This window comes from Colobus angolensis, unplaced genomic scaffold, assembly GCF_000951035.1.
Source record: "Colobus angolensis palliatus isolate OR3802 unplaced genomic scaffold, Cang.pa_1.0 Scaffold140, whole genome shotgun sequence".
Lineage (NCBI taxonomy): Eukaryota > Metazoa > Chordata > Mammalia > Primates > Cercopithecidae > Colobus > Colobus angolensis.
Window position 1 is genome coordinate 2,881,190 of NW_012114489.1, and position 17,213 is coordinate 2,898,402.

Consider the following 17,213-nt stretch of genomic DNA (forward strand, 5'->3'; position numbering starts at 1 on the left):
TAAAGTATGATTCGTATTTCTTTTTATTAATTTATTCTCCTTAACATAACCCAAGAAAACTATAGGACTTTAATTTGCCTTTGTACCCTACCCATGGGACATGTGCCCTTTCAACATGTTTGCTAGCCAAATCTGCCTAAAGTTTTTGCTTTTAAGCACTCAAATTATTCTGTTTCATAACACAACCATAGTTTTAGAATATACTTTTGAAAATGTATCATGACACTTTTGTTTGTTTGTTTGTTTGTTTTTGAGACAGAGTCTTGCTCTGTTGCCCAGGCTGGAGTGCAATCACGCCGTCTCAGCTCACTGCAACCTCCACCTCCTGGGTTCAAGCGATTCTCCTGCCTCAGCCTTCTGAGTAGCTGGGATTACAGGCACGTGCCACCATGCCCAGCTAATTTTTTTGTATTTTTAGTAGAAATGGGATTTCGCCATGTTGACCAATCTGGTCTCAAACTCCTGACCTCAGGTGATCCTCCTGCCTCGATCTCCCAAAGTGCTGGGATTACAAGCGTGAGCCACTGTGCCTGGCCCATCATGACACATTTTTAAGAGGACTGTTTGCTGCCTTAGGCAAGGGTATCCTCCAGGAATAGCCTATATCCTAAACAGGTTTTGTTTTGTTTTGTTTAAAATTTACATTTAGGAAATAGTACCCTACTGATAACTTATTCAGATGAGTTCAGAGAGTAATGTTTTTGGTATGTAATTTATATTGTACTTTGTTAACGCATTAAACCTGTATGAATGATTTGTTGGCTAAGTTTTAAATCCATAACTATTTAACTTTCATTAGACATAATTTCCATAAGGCATGCCTTTAACATAATTATTTTAAGGGGCCCACTTATCTCCAGTTTAAAATATTTTCCCATTAGTTTCCTACTAACGATGACTACCTAGTTTTGTATGAATCGACTGCACCTGGTTGTCTCTCTGAAGTATGTACTTTGTGAAGTTCACAAATTACTACATGGGCACTTGAAGAAGACCAGCATTGCTTCTTAATCTGTTCTTAAAGGTGTATGCCACATATTCTTGCACATACCATGGAGCCCTGCTCAGGTTTGAGAATGAAATATTTGAAGGCTTTTTTTTTTTTTTTAATTTTGATACAGGGTCTTGCTCTGTCACTCAGGCAGGAGTGCAGTAGCATGACCACAGCTCACTGCAGCTTCTATCTCCCAGGCTCAAGCGATCTTCCCACTTTAGCCTCCTGAGTAGCTGGGACCACAGATGCATGCCTCCATGCCTGGCTAACTTTTTTATTTTATTTTATTTTTTTATCGAGATGGGGGTCTCACTATGTCACCCAAACTGGTGTTGAACTCCTGTGCTCAAGTGATCCTTCTTACTCAGCCTCTCCAAGTACTGGGATTACAGGCATGAGCCACTGTGTCCTGCCGAAGGATGTATCTTCGGTCATAGCCTAAATGTTTTTCCAATACAACATAGCAAAACCTGTCATCTAACCAAGTCTTTTGAATTTAGCCATGCTCAAGCTTAGATTTTTAAAATACACCAAGAAATATGTTTGTGTCACTTTTTGTTAAAACTAGTCTTTCATGTGAATATTTAAAATAAAAACGTTTTAAACTGAAAGCATGCTCAGAAATTTTTAACTGCTTTTTTGAAAACCACGCTTTACTGTGAGAACTTCTACTATTTTACATCTATAAATTCTATTTTAATTCACCATTAAAATTTATTAAACTCAACATTGCTGTAATCTTAAGGATAGACCAATTTTTCACAATTCTGTAAATTGTTCAGATTTTATGTGTTTGGTAAAAGGCGGTCTAACTACCATTGAGTTGTGTGAAAAGACACTGCCCAAGGATTTTTTCACATGGTTTTTATCATTGGTTGTCACCTTATTATCATCTTAACAATTCAAGCTTCTAAAAGAGCAAGAATTAAACTTGATTAATTATGCCTAATTCCTTTTACTATGTTGTAAACTCCTGACAAATAATAATAAGTCTTTTAATCTGAGTTTGCTTCCTTTTTAGGTATTTCATTTTGTCTTAGAACAGGTAGAACCTAGTTGATAAACCGGCACAGGTTGTTTTCATCAGGAGCCTAGCCAGAAAAAGAGGCCCCTGCCGCTGGTCTCTAGTAAAGACAGTGGTGTATGGAAGGTTGCTTCTGCTTTGGGCTGGGAGCTGAGCTGGAAAGGAACTGATTGTAGCAGGAATGAAAGAATAGGATTCACATTATAATCAGTTCTGCTGAGCAGCTGAGCACTGTGAATAGTTATAATTTACTAGTTTGAATATTAAATTCTGTTTCAGATGAGAGGAAGAGTGAGTGAGTTGTTGGATGTTGATCCTGTAGAGATAACTTTTTGGTTCACAGATGATGGTGACATCATTCACAAGGCTGGATATGGGCCAATTACATAGAATTTCACAGCTTTTATTTTTGTAGAGTAAAAGAGAAAACTCTTGAAAAGAGGCTTTCTGACCCATCTTCCTTTTCTTGAGGAGGAACCAGGTAAATGGTACAAAATGACATGCCCTTCATTCCAGTGGCCAGATATTTGGCTTTTAGAGCCCTGCCACTCTACCAGGACACTATGTCATTTTTACTTCTACTTCTTGTATCTTGCATATAAAATACTACTCTATAGATTTCATTTCCTCACTCTTTTCCCCTTGTTCATTTGCTTCTCAGTGATACATGGCTCTCATAGAAAATATTACTACCAGGATGTTTGAGTTAGTTTGACAAGAATTCTTGCCTGGAGGGATCACATTAACATAATAAAAGAGACCATACACATGTTTTTAAATTATCACTCCTTAAAAAGCCTTTCTGACTACACTAATTGTTACCAAGCCTTCTCAGTGTTTGGTGATATGGCAGGTGAAATTATTTAATCTAGTCATTGCTATCTTGTTGGTTTCAAGTTTTTGCAAAAAATAGACCACAACATATACAGGATTAATATTCTTGGACATTGGATGAGATCTCAAGATTGAGATGTTGTCCTTGATTTTCCTACTCAAAATGTTCAACAATAGGTCAAAAAGAAGTCTTGATGTTTAGAAGTAGATACGTAAAATTTAAATTGTTGCCTCTGTGTTTGACCAAGCAAGTGTCTGTGATTGAGTTGCTCACAACTTTACCCGTGTCTTCTTTTTATGTGTGTCTTTTTATCATATCTTCTTTTAGGATGGATCAAATCTCACTGCAAGTCAGAGGGCCTATGCGCCTGAGCAGCTGCAGAAACAGGATAATCTAACCATTGACACCCAGTACTACCTGGCCCAGCAGATCCACCCAGTCGTGGCTCGGATCTGTGAACCAATAGACGGAATTGATGCTGTCCTCATTGCAACATGGTTAGGTAAGTGTCCCAAGCTCACATAGAGCCTCACATGGTAACAGCAGCACATGGAGTCTTCCTTTTCTCTTGAGATCTCTGTTTATGGGCATGGTATTGTGTCTGTCACTTCTTTGTTTATAGTTTGGAATGCATTTTTGTGGTTGTTTGGTACTGTCTCCACTCTTAGACTATGAGATCCACATACTTGCTACTGTAACCACATGCCTGCTCCGTAGTTGACACTCACTGAATACTGAGGGAAGAGAGGGAAGGCAAAAGAAAGGGTAAAGTGAAGATTTCAGGTGCCTGAATTTCAGTCACTGAATTTACATTGTTATAGGTTTAATTAGTGTACCTCCATTAATAAGAAGATTGATGGTGTGTTGCTTATTGGTTCATCTTGCCTCTGTTGCTGAAGGTATTTTCATGTCAAGTGAGAAGACAGGGCTTTTTAATGTGACATTTTTAATTTTTAATATTCAATTCATTGTGAGAATCCTGCTCTCCTTAAGGTATTCTAAAACTGGACCCGCTGTTATCCTCTAGGAATTGGCTGATTTCTAAGTTCTCATCATCCCAGGAGGTGCCAGCCAACCCTGAGACCTCAGTAGCTCTTTGGCTTTTTGCTGTGTCACCAGATTGTCTCCATTGCTGTGTCATTTTTACTATTGTTGTCTTTTGCTTAGAAATGTATTTCATAACCAGCCCTGATTTCATTTTTAGATGACCAAGTACATAAAGAGTTACATTGCTTTTAAGGCCTTTCCTCTCTCTTCTGTGGTAAGCAAAGATGAGTGTTTTCAGAGTACTGCCTAATGCCCTGAGATGGCTCCTCTATTTATAAGTGAAGCCCAGATGCCACTGGCATCTCACAGACTCTTAACTTTGGCAATTATAGACTAACTTTCCAGCTCCCACCTATGTATCCAGCCTTATTTCTTATTCAGGCTATGCAGTGTCTCCCAAATGTGGCACTGCCCATTCTGTCCCTGCTTCATGGAAGATTCTTCCCCTCTTTTTACTAAAACACCTAGCTTTAGCCATGGGCTTTGACAGCATAGGGACCTGGGTTTCAATGCTGGTTCTGCTATTCACAAGCTTCTGAACCTTGGTCTACACCTTAGCTCCTTGAGTCATAGAATGGAGTTACTCTGAGGGAGAAAGATGACGTGTGTGAGATGTTCAGCACAAAGTCTGGGGCAAAGGAAGGGCTCCGTGAGTGATAGCCACCTCCCACCCTTCTTTTAGGCGTCAGTAGAAATATGTTCATACTCCTTCAGTCTGTGGGATTTGTATATACTTAGTGCTCAGCCGCGTTTGTAGAATGAGACTGGATTTTCCATGGATGAATTATCAAGTCACATATTTTCTGTCCTGCACCTGTTGAGTATGTTTCTGAGCTCTTCCCTGCTACCCCCTTGTCACTACCCCATCAGTGTTTACTCTGGAAGTGGAAACTCATTTTTAACATTTGCCTAAGCAAATATTGTTAGGAAGATAAAATTCGACCACCAAAATCATCATATATATTCTCCAAGATGAGTTGTGTTTGATGATGTTTATAAATCCTCAGCTGGGAAGAGAAGACTAAAAGCAAGGTATTTTTTAGCTTCCCTTTTTTCTCTACGATACATTGAGTGTTTGCTCTGTTGGATACAGTGATAAGTACTTTGCATTTGTTATCTCATTCAGTCCTTGGGACAACTTCACAAAGGTATGTTGTATTAGCTCCATTTTACAGAGGAAGAAGCCAAGGTTTAGAGAGGTAACTATCTTGGTCTTGGCACATAGGTAGTAAGTAGCCGGCTGTGATTCCAAAGGTTGTGATCCTCACCACTGTGCTAAACTTGATTGCCTGTTCTTAGCTCTAAAAGGCTATGAAAGATGTTTTCAACCAGGAGCAGGATGGCATAGATGTATAAGCATGGGGGGGCTTCATGTTTTTCTTGCTCCCTCCATTTCTCACTGTACACCCCCATGCTCTCTACTGAAAACCTCTGAGTAAAACCATTTTTTAAAGAATAGATCTCCCAGTTTTTCCATTTGTGTCTTCAAAAACCTGGTGTAAAACTGTTGCCCTTTTCTTCTTTGGTTTTGAATTTTTTGGTGACCCAGCACTGAGAGGAGGTAGATGGAACAAGCCTTGTCTCAGGAATGACATTTAAGAGAAAGACTTGCAGAGCCTTGTATGTCAGCAAAAGAGCTGAGCAATAAAGGGTGATGGAACCTACTTGGGTGGATTGGCCTGATGCCTGCCTGGATGTGTCAAGGCCAGTCATACTAAGAGGGGACCAGACTGATTTTGTTAGTTCCAGAAGTCATAGTTAAGATGATTTTTGTTTATAAATTGATCAGTGGCAGATGTTGACTTGAAAGATACTTCAACTGCAGCTGCTGTATGGTCATAGGCTGCCTTATTAATTCAGTTTTCACAAATTATTTTCAAAGCCAATAGTAGACAAATGGGTCCCATCTTCAGAAGTTTCATGTTGTATCTCATTATTGACCAATCTCAATCTACACAGAGAACCCTCCAGACTTGCACATGGTCCCACCCACGTACCCATCACTCCTGCCTCACAACCTGAAAATTCTCTAGGTGCAGCCGTGGCTGTGTGGACACTCTTCTGATTTGTCCCTTCTTGGTGCCATGTAGCCAAGTCAAGCTGATGGGAGGGAATGTGTCCTCGGCCTTGGGGAATCTGCCACTGCTCCTCACTTTTGGCTACTTTTTCTCATTGTTTTCTTCTGCCACTTGACAGTGGTTTTTATATCGAGGATGTGTGACGTTGTCATCGTTTTGTAGTCGTCCTCCTCTCCTGCTTGTCCTCTTCTCTCATCCTACCCTGTGCCCGCACCAGCAGTATATACACAGCCATCTATATTAGTAACAAATCTTGTAGTCCTTTCCTTCTGCCCCCTTCCACATAGGAGTTTGAGCATTAATGACGTGTAGGCCCAGAAGTCCCCATCATCATGAAGATCTGTAGAAAACACTGCAGCTCACCAGGCAAACCTCTGTAAGCATTTGCCTCCTGCTCTATTCAGGAGCTGAATTTCTTATCTGTACCCTTTATTCCTTCACCCCAAGTAAAAAATTTGGGTGGCTATTCAGTAGGGGCTTCAAGGCCTCTGTTATCAGTTCTACCGTAGCCTGTGGTTTTAGGAGGAGGGAGGGAGAGGGGGAAGTGGTGACAAAGTAAGAGAAGTGTTAGGGGGTACATGGTTTCTAAGAGGTGCAAGCTGTAGGCATAAAATTACTGTAATTTGTTTTTAAAATTCTAAATCTGTTTTCTTTATATAAAAAAACTGCAGCTAGTGAACTGACACTGTTAAATAAGTTGAAGTGTACAAATGTATACATAAAATACAAGCCCTCCAACTGCCTAATCACAGACATAAAATCATTCTCTCGCTTTTAATGTAGTTTTTATCTTTGATTAATGAAATGTATTACAGTATTGAAACTTTAGTGAAGTTTGATACTTTGTCCTTTTAGTTAATACAAAGAAATCAGGAATAATGGCATAATTTCATTTAGGAAAATTATTAAGCTCATGATTTTTTATTTTTAAGACTCTTTTGTGGAGAGCAACTATATTTTTCAACTACTTTTTTCTTTCTCTATTGCTTTTATACTACTTTCCTTGAAATGAAAGGCAAGCATCAAGTGTTGGTTTATCCTGTGGCTTCACTTTGGAAATTCTCTATTTCTCCCCATCAAGATACCTCCTGAAGTCTGTCTGGTAGCATGTTGCATGGCCAGGTGTTCCATATGGGAAGACCATTTTAGTGAAAAGGAGAGAGGATAGCCTATTAAATGAGTGAATGAATAAGGCTGTTGAATTGAAAGAGAATAATTTGTTCTAATAACTAATGGTCCTCATTATCCCACAGTAAAATATGTATCATTTTTCTGAAACCCATGCAAGATTATTGCTATTGGGCTTAAATAAAGCAAAATTTTACTCTTTTCCATCTGTGAATAGGAAAAAACTATAGTATTACTCTTCTTATACAATAGCGCTATGGGAAACATGGCCACTAAAACTTGAAACTCTTAGCTTTTGTTCTCTAGACTATAGATTTTCCTCTCTCTCTCGTTCTAATGAAAGCTCCCCTGTATTCTGTGGATGAAATATTCACAGTATGCTCAAACATCCAAATAGTCTTCCATACCTAGCAGACTAGGCCAATGATGAGAATAGTCTAAAGTTCATTTTTGAATTTCATCTTTTAATAAATTTATGTTTTATGTATACTGGTACTTAGAATTATATGTAATATCTTTCCTCCAGTGAGCAATGATTTATACAGTAGTTGTAAAGAACCTTTCTTCATGGTCAGTGATAAAATTTCAGGCATTTGGCTATCTGGGCAGTTTTCTCATTGGTCCTGAGAAATTACTGATGTTTGAAGAACATGAGAGTTTAGAATTTAATCTCTGAAAATACTGCTTAAAACAGGACAGAATGCACTTAACCCAGTGTGCTCTGAGTTAAATTGGAAAGTAAAAATTTCCTTTTAAAAAAATGATGCCTGCCACTCATATCACAGAGGTTAGTTTTTGTCAGTAGACAGGGTTCAGTCATATCTAAGAAATAAGTGCAACAGTGGGCAAAACAGGGCCAAGCGATGTTTGGGGGTGATTTTGACAGATCCAGGGAGATCCACCTACAAAAAAGAGAGTAAAGTACAGATGGATGGGGTAGAATGATGCCACCAGTGGGTTCTTCAGGTATTAATTTGTCAATAAAGAATTTTGCCCTTTTTCATTATTAAGCTCTTATAAAAATAAAACATGACCGTTTCCAAACTGTAAATCATTATTATTATTATTATTATTTTTTGGGGGGGACAGAGTCTCACTGTGTCACCCAGGCTGGAGTGCAGTGGCTTGATCTCGGCTCACTGCAACATCTGCCTCTCGGGTTCAAGTGATTCTCCTGCTTCAGCTTCCTGAGTAGCAGGCATTACAGGTGAGCGCCACCACACCTGACTAGTTTTTGTATTTTTAGTAGAAATGGGGTTTCACCATGTTGGCCAGGCTGGTCTTGAACTCCTGACCTCAGGTGATCCGCCTGCCTCGGCCTCCCAAAGTGCTGTGATTATAGGCATGAGCCACTGCTCCTGGACCCAAACTAAATATTTTCAATAACATAATTAATAGTAAAATTTAAAAAGATACCAAATGCACTGCAGAATATTAAAGGAAATCTTATCAGCTGATAAGAGCATCTCTTACAAGATGGAGTGTCATTCCAAGCATATCATCCAATGGCTCATGCTCCCAGTCTAGTCTACTTTTGTGTTCAGTATTAATTGAAGACCTGCTGTGCCTAGCACCATAGTAGGCACTGTGAAGGATACAAAGTTGAGTCAGTTGTGGACCCTTTAGTCAAATTACAGCCCAGTCATTTAGTTGATTTCACTGTTGTGGGCAAGTCTAGTGGGCAACACACTGTATATCCCAAAAGAGGTGAAATAAAGGGTTATCAAATCTCAAAGGAAGCAGAAACCTCTCCTAGCTGGGCCCACCATGGAAGAGTTTATAAAAGTAGAGGCATTTTGAGGCATTGCTGGAATGGGCTGTGGAGAGGCCATTGTGAAGTTGGGAATGGTTGCCCACCCTACTGCTCACCAATTCTTCTAGCCTGATGAACTGCAGGGGTAACCTATGTTATCTCAGCCACCCCCAAAGCACTTTAGGGAATTCACGGAGAGCCTCTTTAAGGGTTTCAGTTGTACAGTCCTGCACCTCAGTCTCAACAAAGCGAGCACACAGTGGTTTGCTTCTGTGTCGCTAGCCCACAACAGAGGGCCAGTAGTGACACTGCTCATCTCACATGAGCAGTGAGACCTTTGAGAACTTTGAACCAAACCAGAGCATGTTTAGAAAAATTGCTTTGGAGCTTTTATATGAGTTATGTAACAACTCTGGCTTTGTAACACTTAGAGGTTTTAAAGGAAAATGAGGATTTCTCAAATTATTTAAATTAGATCAATTTTTTAAAAAGATAAAATTGTTTTAATTAAGTACACCAAAGTGACATTTATCAAGATGGTATAGCTTATAGAAAAATGGATAAGACCTAAAAATGGGTAAGGAAAAAAAAGCTGAATACTATACAGCATTGTACACATATACATACACTGTATTGTATATATGTGTATGAATAAAATAGAAAAGGGTTAAGGTGATGAATTATAGGTTCCCCCTTTGCTGACAAAATATTAGTACTGTTATTTTATTTTTAGTAAGACAGTTTTTTCCAAAACCAGAAGTAAAACAATGGTTAAGCAATTACTAACTCACCTTCATTTATTTATTTATTTATTTCAGATGGTTTTGGGGGAACGAGTGGTGTTTGGTTATTACATGAATAAGTTTTTTAGTGGTGATTTTTGAGATTTTGGTGCACCCAAAGCAGTGTACACTCTACCCACTGTGCAGTCTTTTATTTCTCACCCCCATCCCACCTTTCCCCCTGAGTGCCCAGAGTTCATTGTGTGATTCTTTTGCCTTCATGTCATCGTAGCTTAGCTCCCAATTATGAGTGAGAGCATAACATGCTTGGTTTTCCATTCCTAAGTTACTTCACTTAGAATAATCGTCCTCAGTTTCATCCAGATTGTTGTGAGTGTCATATATATATATATATATATATATATATATATATGTTTTTTATGACTGAGCGGTATTCCATGGTGTATATATATACACCACAATTTCTTTATCCACTCATTGATTGATGGGCATTTGGGCTGGTTCCATATTTTTGCAGTTGAGAATTGTGCTGCTATAAACATGCACGTCCAAGTATCTTTTTCGTATAATGACTTCTTTTTCTCTGGGTAGATACCCACTAGTGGGATTGCTGGATTAAATGGTAATTCTACTTCTAGTTCTTTAAGGAATCTCCACACCGTTTTCCATAATGGTTGTACTAGTTTACATTCCCACCAGCAGTGTAAAAGTGTTGCCTATTCACCACATCCATACCAACATCTATTTTTTTTTTTTTTTTATTTTTTGATTATGGCCATTCTTGCAGGACTAACTCACCTTTTAGAGGGTGGGTGGTTAGGGACCTTGAGCCTAGCTGTTTTCTCCCAACATCTACCAACATAGCTGGAAGAGAAGTGGGCTTTGTTAGAAGACAAGCAATCTTGGGACTATTATTTGTGTTATTTTGTATTCCAAATATATTTCCACACAGAGTTACCATCTTTTTTCAGGTTTAAAAACAGGAAAGGAAGGCCAGGTGCTATGCGTGACTCACACCTGTAATTCCAACACTTTGGGACGCAGGAGGATGGCTTGAGTCTAGGAGTTCAAGACCAGCCTGGACAACATAGCAAAACCCCGTTTCTACAAAAAATATCAAAATTAGTTGGGTATGGTGGCGCATGCCTGCAGTCCCAGCTACTCAGCTGACTGAGGTGGGAGGATCACTTAAGCCAGGGAGGTCAAGGCTGCAGTGAGCTGTGATCGTTCCATTGCACTTGACAGAGCAAGACCCTGTCTTAGGAAAAAAAAAAAAAAAGAAAAAAAAACGGGGAAGAAGACACTTGAAAAGCTTCTCCTGCCCAGAAATGCACATCTCATTAAGTTAAAATTTATATTTGCGTCTATTGTCAAGGGCATTAAAACCAATTGATTGAAGTCATGAGAATGCTGCTCATCAGGCTGTTTATTCTGTCAAGATTTTGAGAACTATCTTCTCCAGGAAAATAAAAATCTTGGGTATTCATTTAAACCAAAGGCTCGGCTATTATTTCTTCTAAAATACTCAGAAATTTTCCATTTACATTATGAAGAGATGTATTGTTGGTGTGAAAGACAGTTTCGGTTGTCTGACACTTGTACAGTAAATTGTTTATCTTTAAATTGGATCTGTAGTATTTTAAAAACTTGTTGGACTGGGCACAGTGGCTCACGCCTGTAATCCTAGCACTATGGGAGGCCAAGGTGGGCGGATTACTTGAGGTCAGGAGTTCGAGACAAGCCTGGCCAACAGGGTGAAACCCCATTTCTACTAAAAATACAAAAGAATTAGCCTGGCATGGTGGCGGGCACCTGTAATCCAGCAGCTCGGGAGGCTGAGGCAGGAGAATCTCTTGAACCTGGGACGCGAGGTTGCAGTGAGCCGAGATTGCACTACCGCACTCCAGCCTGGGCAACAGAGTGAGACTCCACCTCAAAAAAAAAAAAAAAAACTTGTTATTATGGAAAAATGTGTGTGTGTGTATATATATATATATTATAGTAGAGAATATAAAATTTTCTCTAGTTTCACATATATTAAATTATAGGACAAGATTAAACCCTCATATATTCATCACCCACCTTTAGTATTCTGCATTGGTGGCCAATCTTATTATTCCTCTTTCCCACCTTCCTCTATTACTTTGAAGTATATCCTTCAAAATATATTTATTTTGTGTGTTAATATTTCATTTTGCATTTCCTTTTTTTTGAGACAGAGTCTTGCTCTGTCACCCAGGCTGGAGTGCAGTGGTGCAATCTCGGCTCGTGACAACCTATGCCTTCCAGATTCAAGCGATTCTCCTGCCTTAGCCTCCTGGGTAGCTGGGTTCACAGGCATGCGCCACCACCCCCGGCTGAATTTGTTTTGTATTTTTAGTAGAGACGGGGTTTCGCTGTGTTGGCCAGGCTGGTCTCGAGCTCCTGACCTCAGGTGATTTTCCTGCCTTGGCCTCCCTGAGTGCTGCGATTACAGGCGTGAGCCACTGCGCCCAGCCCATTTTGCATTTCTAAAAGACAAAGATTCCCCTTTTCAGCATAACTGTATTATTGTCACATCACATTAAAAAACCTCACAATTCCTTCCTTTCGTTTAATTTCCAACAAGTGTTTATATTTCCCTGATTGCACTATGAATACACTTTTTTAAAAAAGCTCCTTGTTTGGATTGGAATCCAGTCAGGGTCAAGTTGGTAGTTAATCTCTATTTTTTTTTTTCCTTTGTTGATCCTCCCAGTTTGTTTATTAAAGAAGCTGGGCTTTTTGTCCTATAGAATTTTTCTCATTCTGGAGTTTACTGATCACATCCTGGTGGTATCTTTTAACATGTTCTTCTGTCTCCTGTATTTCCTATAAATAGTTAGATCTAAAGATGGGATTATATTTAGGCTCAATTTATTATATTTTATATTTGCTAAAATATAAAATACACTCTTCTTCCTAGGCAATGGGGTTTACGTCTGTTTGAGATTCAATGCATTTTGCAACAAATTCATAGATGTTTCATAAGAAATATTTAGTATGCAATTTTCTCACCTTTCTAAGTGAATTTTTCATAGTATAACATGCATACAGAAAAGTGCACAAAACCTAATTAAAGTGCTTGATAAATTTTCACGGGGTCATCATGCACTGGTGTAGTCGGTACTGAGCTCAAGAAACAGTACATTGACCAGGACTCCAAGATGGCGTCAGTCGGTGAGTGTCAGGCCCCAGTACCAGTGAAGGACAAGAAACTTCTAGAGGTCAAACTGGGGGAGCTGCCAAGCTGGATCTTGATGCGGGACTTCAGCCCTAGTGGCATTCTCGGAGCATTTCGAAGAGAGCACGAGCGGCTCCGCAAATACTACTGAAGAGGACACGCTCTGCACCACCCCCCGACCCCATGACCTTGGCCTGAGCCCCTCCGTGAGGAACACAATCTCAATCGTTGCTGAATCCTTTCATGTCCTAATGGGAATTAACCTCCAAATAAAAGATGACTGGTACGTGAAAAAAAAAAAAAAAAAAGAAACAGTACATTACTGCATTCCCAGAAGGCCCCTCATGTCTCCTAGAAATGATCTTCCACATACTTGGCATCTAATAATATAGATGAGGTGGATTTTGGGGGATATTACAGAAATTGCATCTTTGTTCTTTGTGTCTAGACTACTTTTACTGAATATTATGTTTGTGAGATTCATCCATGTGGTTGTCCTTCCTTTCTGTAAATTCTGTATAATATTTCATTCTCTGAATATACCACATTGTATGACTATCTACTGGAGGTACACCTGTGAGTTGTTTCCACATTTGGGGTGTTTTGAATAGTGCTACTTTGAGAGTTGTTGTACAGGTCCTCTGTCGAACATAAGCATGTATTTCTCTTGGGTATGTACTAAGGAGAATTGCTAGGCCACTGGGGACATGTATGTTTAATTTTAATAGATTCTGCCAGTTTTCCAAAGTGGTTCTACTTGTTTACACTTCCTACTAGCAGTGTATGGGTGCTCCACATTCTTACCAACGTTTGGTAGGATAATGTTTTCCATCTTCGTTTTACATGGTGGCATAGAGTTGTGGTTTTAATTTGTATTTCTTTGATGACTGATGAAGTTGAACACCTTTCCACATGCTTCTTGGCCATTGGAATATTTCCTTTTGTGAGATGCCTGTTCAAGTCTTTTTCTGTTGTCCTGTTTGCTTCTCTTTTGCTTATTGATTTGCAGGCATTTCCTATGTGTTCTAATTACGAGTCTTTTGGAAGTATATATTACAGGTTGAGTATCCCTTATCTGAAATACTTAGGACCAGAAGTGTTTGGGAATTTTTTTGGATTTTATAATAGTTGCATATAGATAATTAGCTATCTTAGAGATGAGACCCAAGTCTAAACATGAAGTTCATTTATGTTTTATATACAGCCTGTACACGTAGCCTGAAGGCAGTTTTATACAATATTTTTAAAAATTTTGTGCCTGAAACAAAGTTTTGACTGCAACTCATCACATGAGGTCAGGCGTGGAATTTTTCACTCATGCTATCATGTTGGCACTCAAAACGTTTCAAATTTTGAAGCATTTCAGATTTTTGGATTAGGGATGTTCAACCTATACAAACATCTTTTCCTATTTGGCATGCTTTTTAAAGAGTATAATTCACATAACTTACCATAAAATGCTAAAATCTTGAGTATATACAATCAGTTATTTAGGCACAGACACAGAACATTTTCATCATTCCAGAATGTTCCCTTGTGCCTCTTCCCAGTCAGCACCTCTGTTATTGTAGCAATCACTCATCTGAAATCTATCAGCATCAGTTAGTTTTGCCTTTTCAAGATTTTCGTATAAATGGTTTCCTACAGTATATACTCTTTTTGTGTGCATCTTTCACTTAGCATGGTATTTTTGAGATTCATCTGTCTTGTTGCATGTATCAGTATTCACTCTTTTTCATTGCTGAGTAGTATTTCATGGTAGATATACTAGTTTATCCATTCTCTTGTTGATGGACATCTGGAGTGTTTCCATTTTGGGCTATTATGAATAAAGCTGCTATGAGCATTCTGTGGATATAGCATTCACCATTTGAAAATTATTTTTTCTTTAATCATACTAAATTTTCAGTTTGCATATTGTCTTCTAAGACGTCCTGATATATGAAAAACCTGGACTCATGCAAAAGATAAATGGTTTACTTCCTCTAAGAAATTTTTACAAAAAAATTTCACTCAATAGGATTCTATTAATTAGCTTCCCTCATAGATTAAATGATCCATATTACAAATAACTGCTTGTAAATACCAGTTACTCCCTTTACTCATTTGGAGTTTCATTTATGTGGATTTTCCCTCTTCCCCACTTGCATGAACATATATAAGGGTTTCACTGTAGTTATTTGCTGTTGCACTAATAGAGACTTTGTCTTTTGAAGGAAGGAAAGAATTTGATTAAATGTGTCAACCTCTCTAATGACCTTATGCCTCAAGTTATGAACAGTTTAAAAACTCCTTGGGAGTGGGGACAGGTGAACAGGTATAATTTACAATGGTTAGAAAGTGCAATGGTAGAAAAATAATTTTGTGCTAAATGTCATACTGGGGGTGTGTATGATAAGACTATGGTGACTTAAGTAAAGACAGTACTGCTAAGCTCATCCACCCCGATGCCTATGATGTTACTTTCTATAAATGCTTCTTGAAACATGAGAGTTTTGATCCTGTTGCCAAAATAATGTGAGATCCTAGAAATTTTCTAATTATAAATGACAGTATTTTAATTTCATTTCACTCCCTCTTCTGTACCCTCAACCCCAGCACAAATGAGTCGATCACTACAAGCCACATAATTGAATTAAAGCATATATCATCTCAGCCTATTCTGGAGGAAACCACGGCTGCTCTTCCTCCAGATAACTGGTTTTGCAAAGCCCAGGCAGGGTGCTCCTTCCTTCGTTCTGTGCCTCACCAGAAGACTTAAGTCATCTGTCAAGAGCTAACCTAAAAGAAATGGAAGTTACTTTTCTCAAATGGGACATGAAGTTTGTTCCTTTAAGCCAGTTCAGAGAAAGCTTTCAGTAGAAGCAATAAGGAATTTGGGATTCAGTTTTGCATTTCTTGCTCAAAGACTAATGTAAGCAGTGTAACATTAATTATATGGTGTATATGCATGTAGGGCAAGTGCAGTAATAAAGATTTTGCCTTAATGTCATTTTTGACAGAAGTGTTTAATTTTGAAGTGACAACAATTAAAAATGGAATTATATGTAGCTGCTGTTTTGCACATTTTAAAATTCAGAATCTCTACCTCTAGGTGGCAGCACCAGATACTTGTTTCTTGTTTCACTCCAGCCTTAATGAGTTTAGGGTATAAGCAGTAAAACTTCTTATAAGTCAACTGAAACTTTGAAATAAGCTGCTGTTACCAGTTTTGTGAGAATTTGGAAAAACTAATGTATATGGTGACTAAGTCTGGGGCTTGTTTAACCCTGGATTTTCGCCTTTTCAAAAAAGATTCCAGCAGCAATGATCCTTATTTTTTTAACATGACATTGTATATTTTCTTAAAATGATTTAATTTAGCCCTCTGTGGTTTGCTTGTTGAACTTATAACTGCCCTCCCAAGAAAATAATTTTTTAAATGGCATTTTGGTATTTAAGTAACTTGTACAAGGATCATTATATACCTAATATTTTAAGCTCATTACAGTCTCTTCTTCCTTTGTATTTTTACATTTTAGCATTGAACTATGACCAAGAGAGTACTAAGATTGAAGCCTCTTCCCCTGAAGAAAAAAAATCAGCTTGGGAATAAATCTGAAGTAATTAGCTAAGCCAGTTGGCTTTGTTACTGCCATGGGAAGATTGAGTGATTTGTAGAAATGGATATTTAAGGTAGACATTTAGAGTAGACATTTCATAGGACCTAGTATTTTTCGCAAGTTTCAGCCAGTTGTTTGGGTGTTTCTCCATGAGTAAGTAACAAGATGGCTCACATCCACTTTTGGCTTACTCTGCAGGCAGGCTGTCCCTGGTCAGTGCTTGCAGGTTCATGTACTCAGGTGCACCATGTGAGCCATGGCTAGTGGGGAGGAGTAGCGAGTAGCTCCTCTTGGTTCCTTTTCATAGCCTGGTCAGTTTTGTATATGTGCAAACCAGCATTGTTTTGTTCCTTTATTTTTGGACTGTGAAAGAAACTTGCCTTTTAGAAAAATCTTGCTTATTTTCTTTTTCCTTATCTTTTGATTAGTGTTGGCCTGGGAAATTGATTAATAGTCATAGGGTCAGAGAAAAAGTGAAGCTACTTTCTCATAATTGCAAATAAATCAAAATATTATGTGAATACTTGGATTCACAACTAGAGTTTGAATTAGTGACAGTTACCCCTCACTCCAGAGACGAACTGGCCTCATTCACTGGCGTGGTCTCTCTCAGTTCCTCTGACCATCCTTAGCTTTAAATGTGAGGGTATATGTATTCCCACATACTTCTCTAATTTGCTGTTTCTCTTAGGGGTTAGGTAACTTGTAAAATAGAAATGTATAGTGTCTTGGTGACAAGTGGCCCATGTTAACATAATTTATGTCACTAATGAAGAACAGCTTTTCAAATTGTTCTGAATGTGCGTT

The 17,213-nt window shown here is 38.5% G+C and overlaps 1 protein-coding gene and 1 pseudogene across 2 annotated transcripts in view; both read left to right on the forward strand.

Moving 5' to 3' along the window:
• POLA1 (polymerase (DNA directed), alpha 1, catalytic subunit) overlaps positions 1–17,213 on the forward strand; it is a 322,128-nt gene that overhangs the window by 131,610 nt on the left and 173,305 nt on the right. The window contains exon 32 of the mRNA XM_011935154.1: positions 3,181–3,355. Coding sequence (XP_011790544.1) covers positions 3,181–3,355 — 175 coding nt within the window. The remainder of the gene's footprint in view (positions 1–3,180; positions 3,356–17,213) is intronic.
• LOC105506852 lies at positions 12,780–13,112 on the forward strand (annotated as a pseudogene). The gene has a single exon (XR_001000998.1). The product of XR_001000998.1 is annotated as an ATP synthase subunit f, mitochondrial pseudogene (transcript).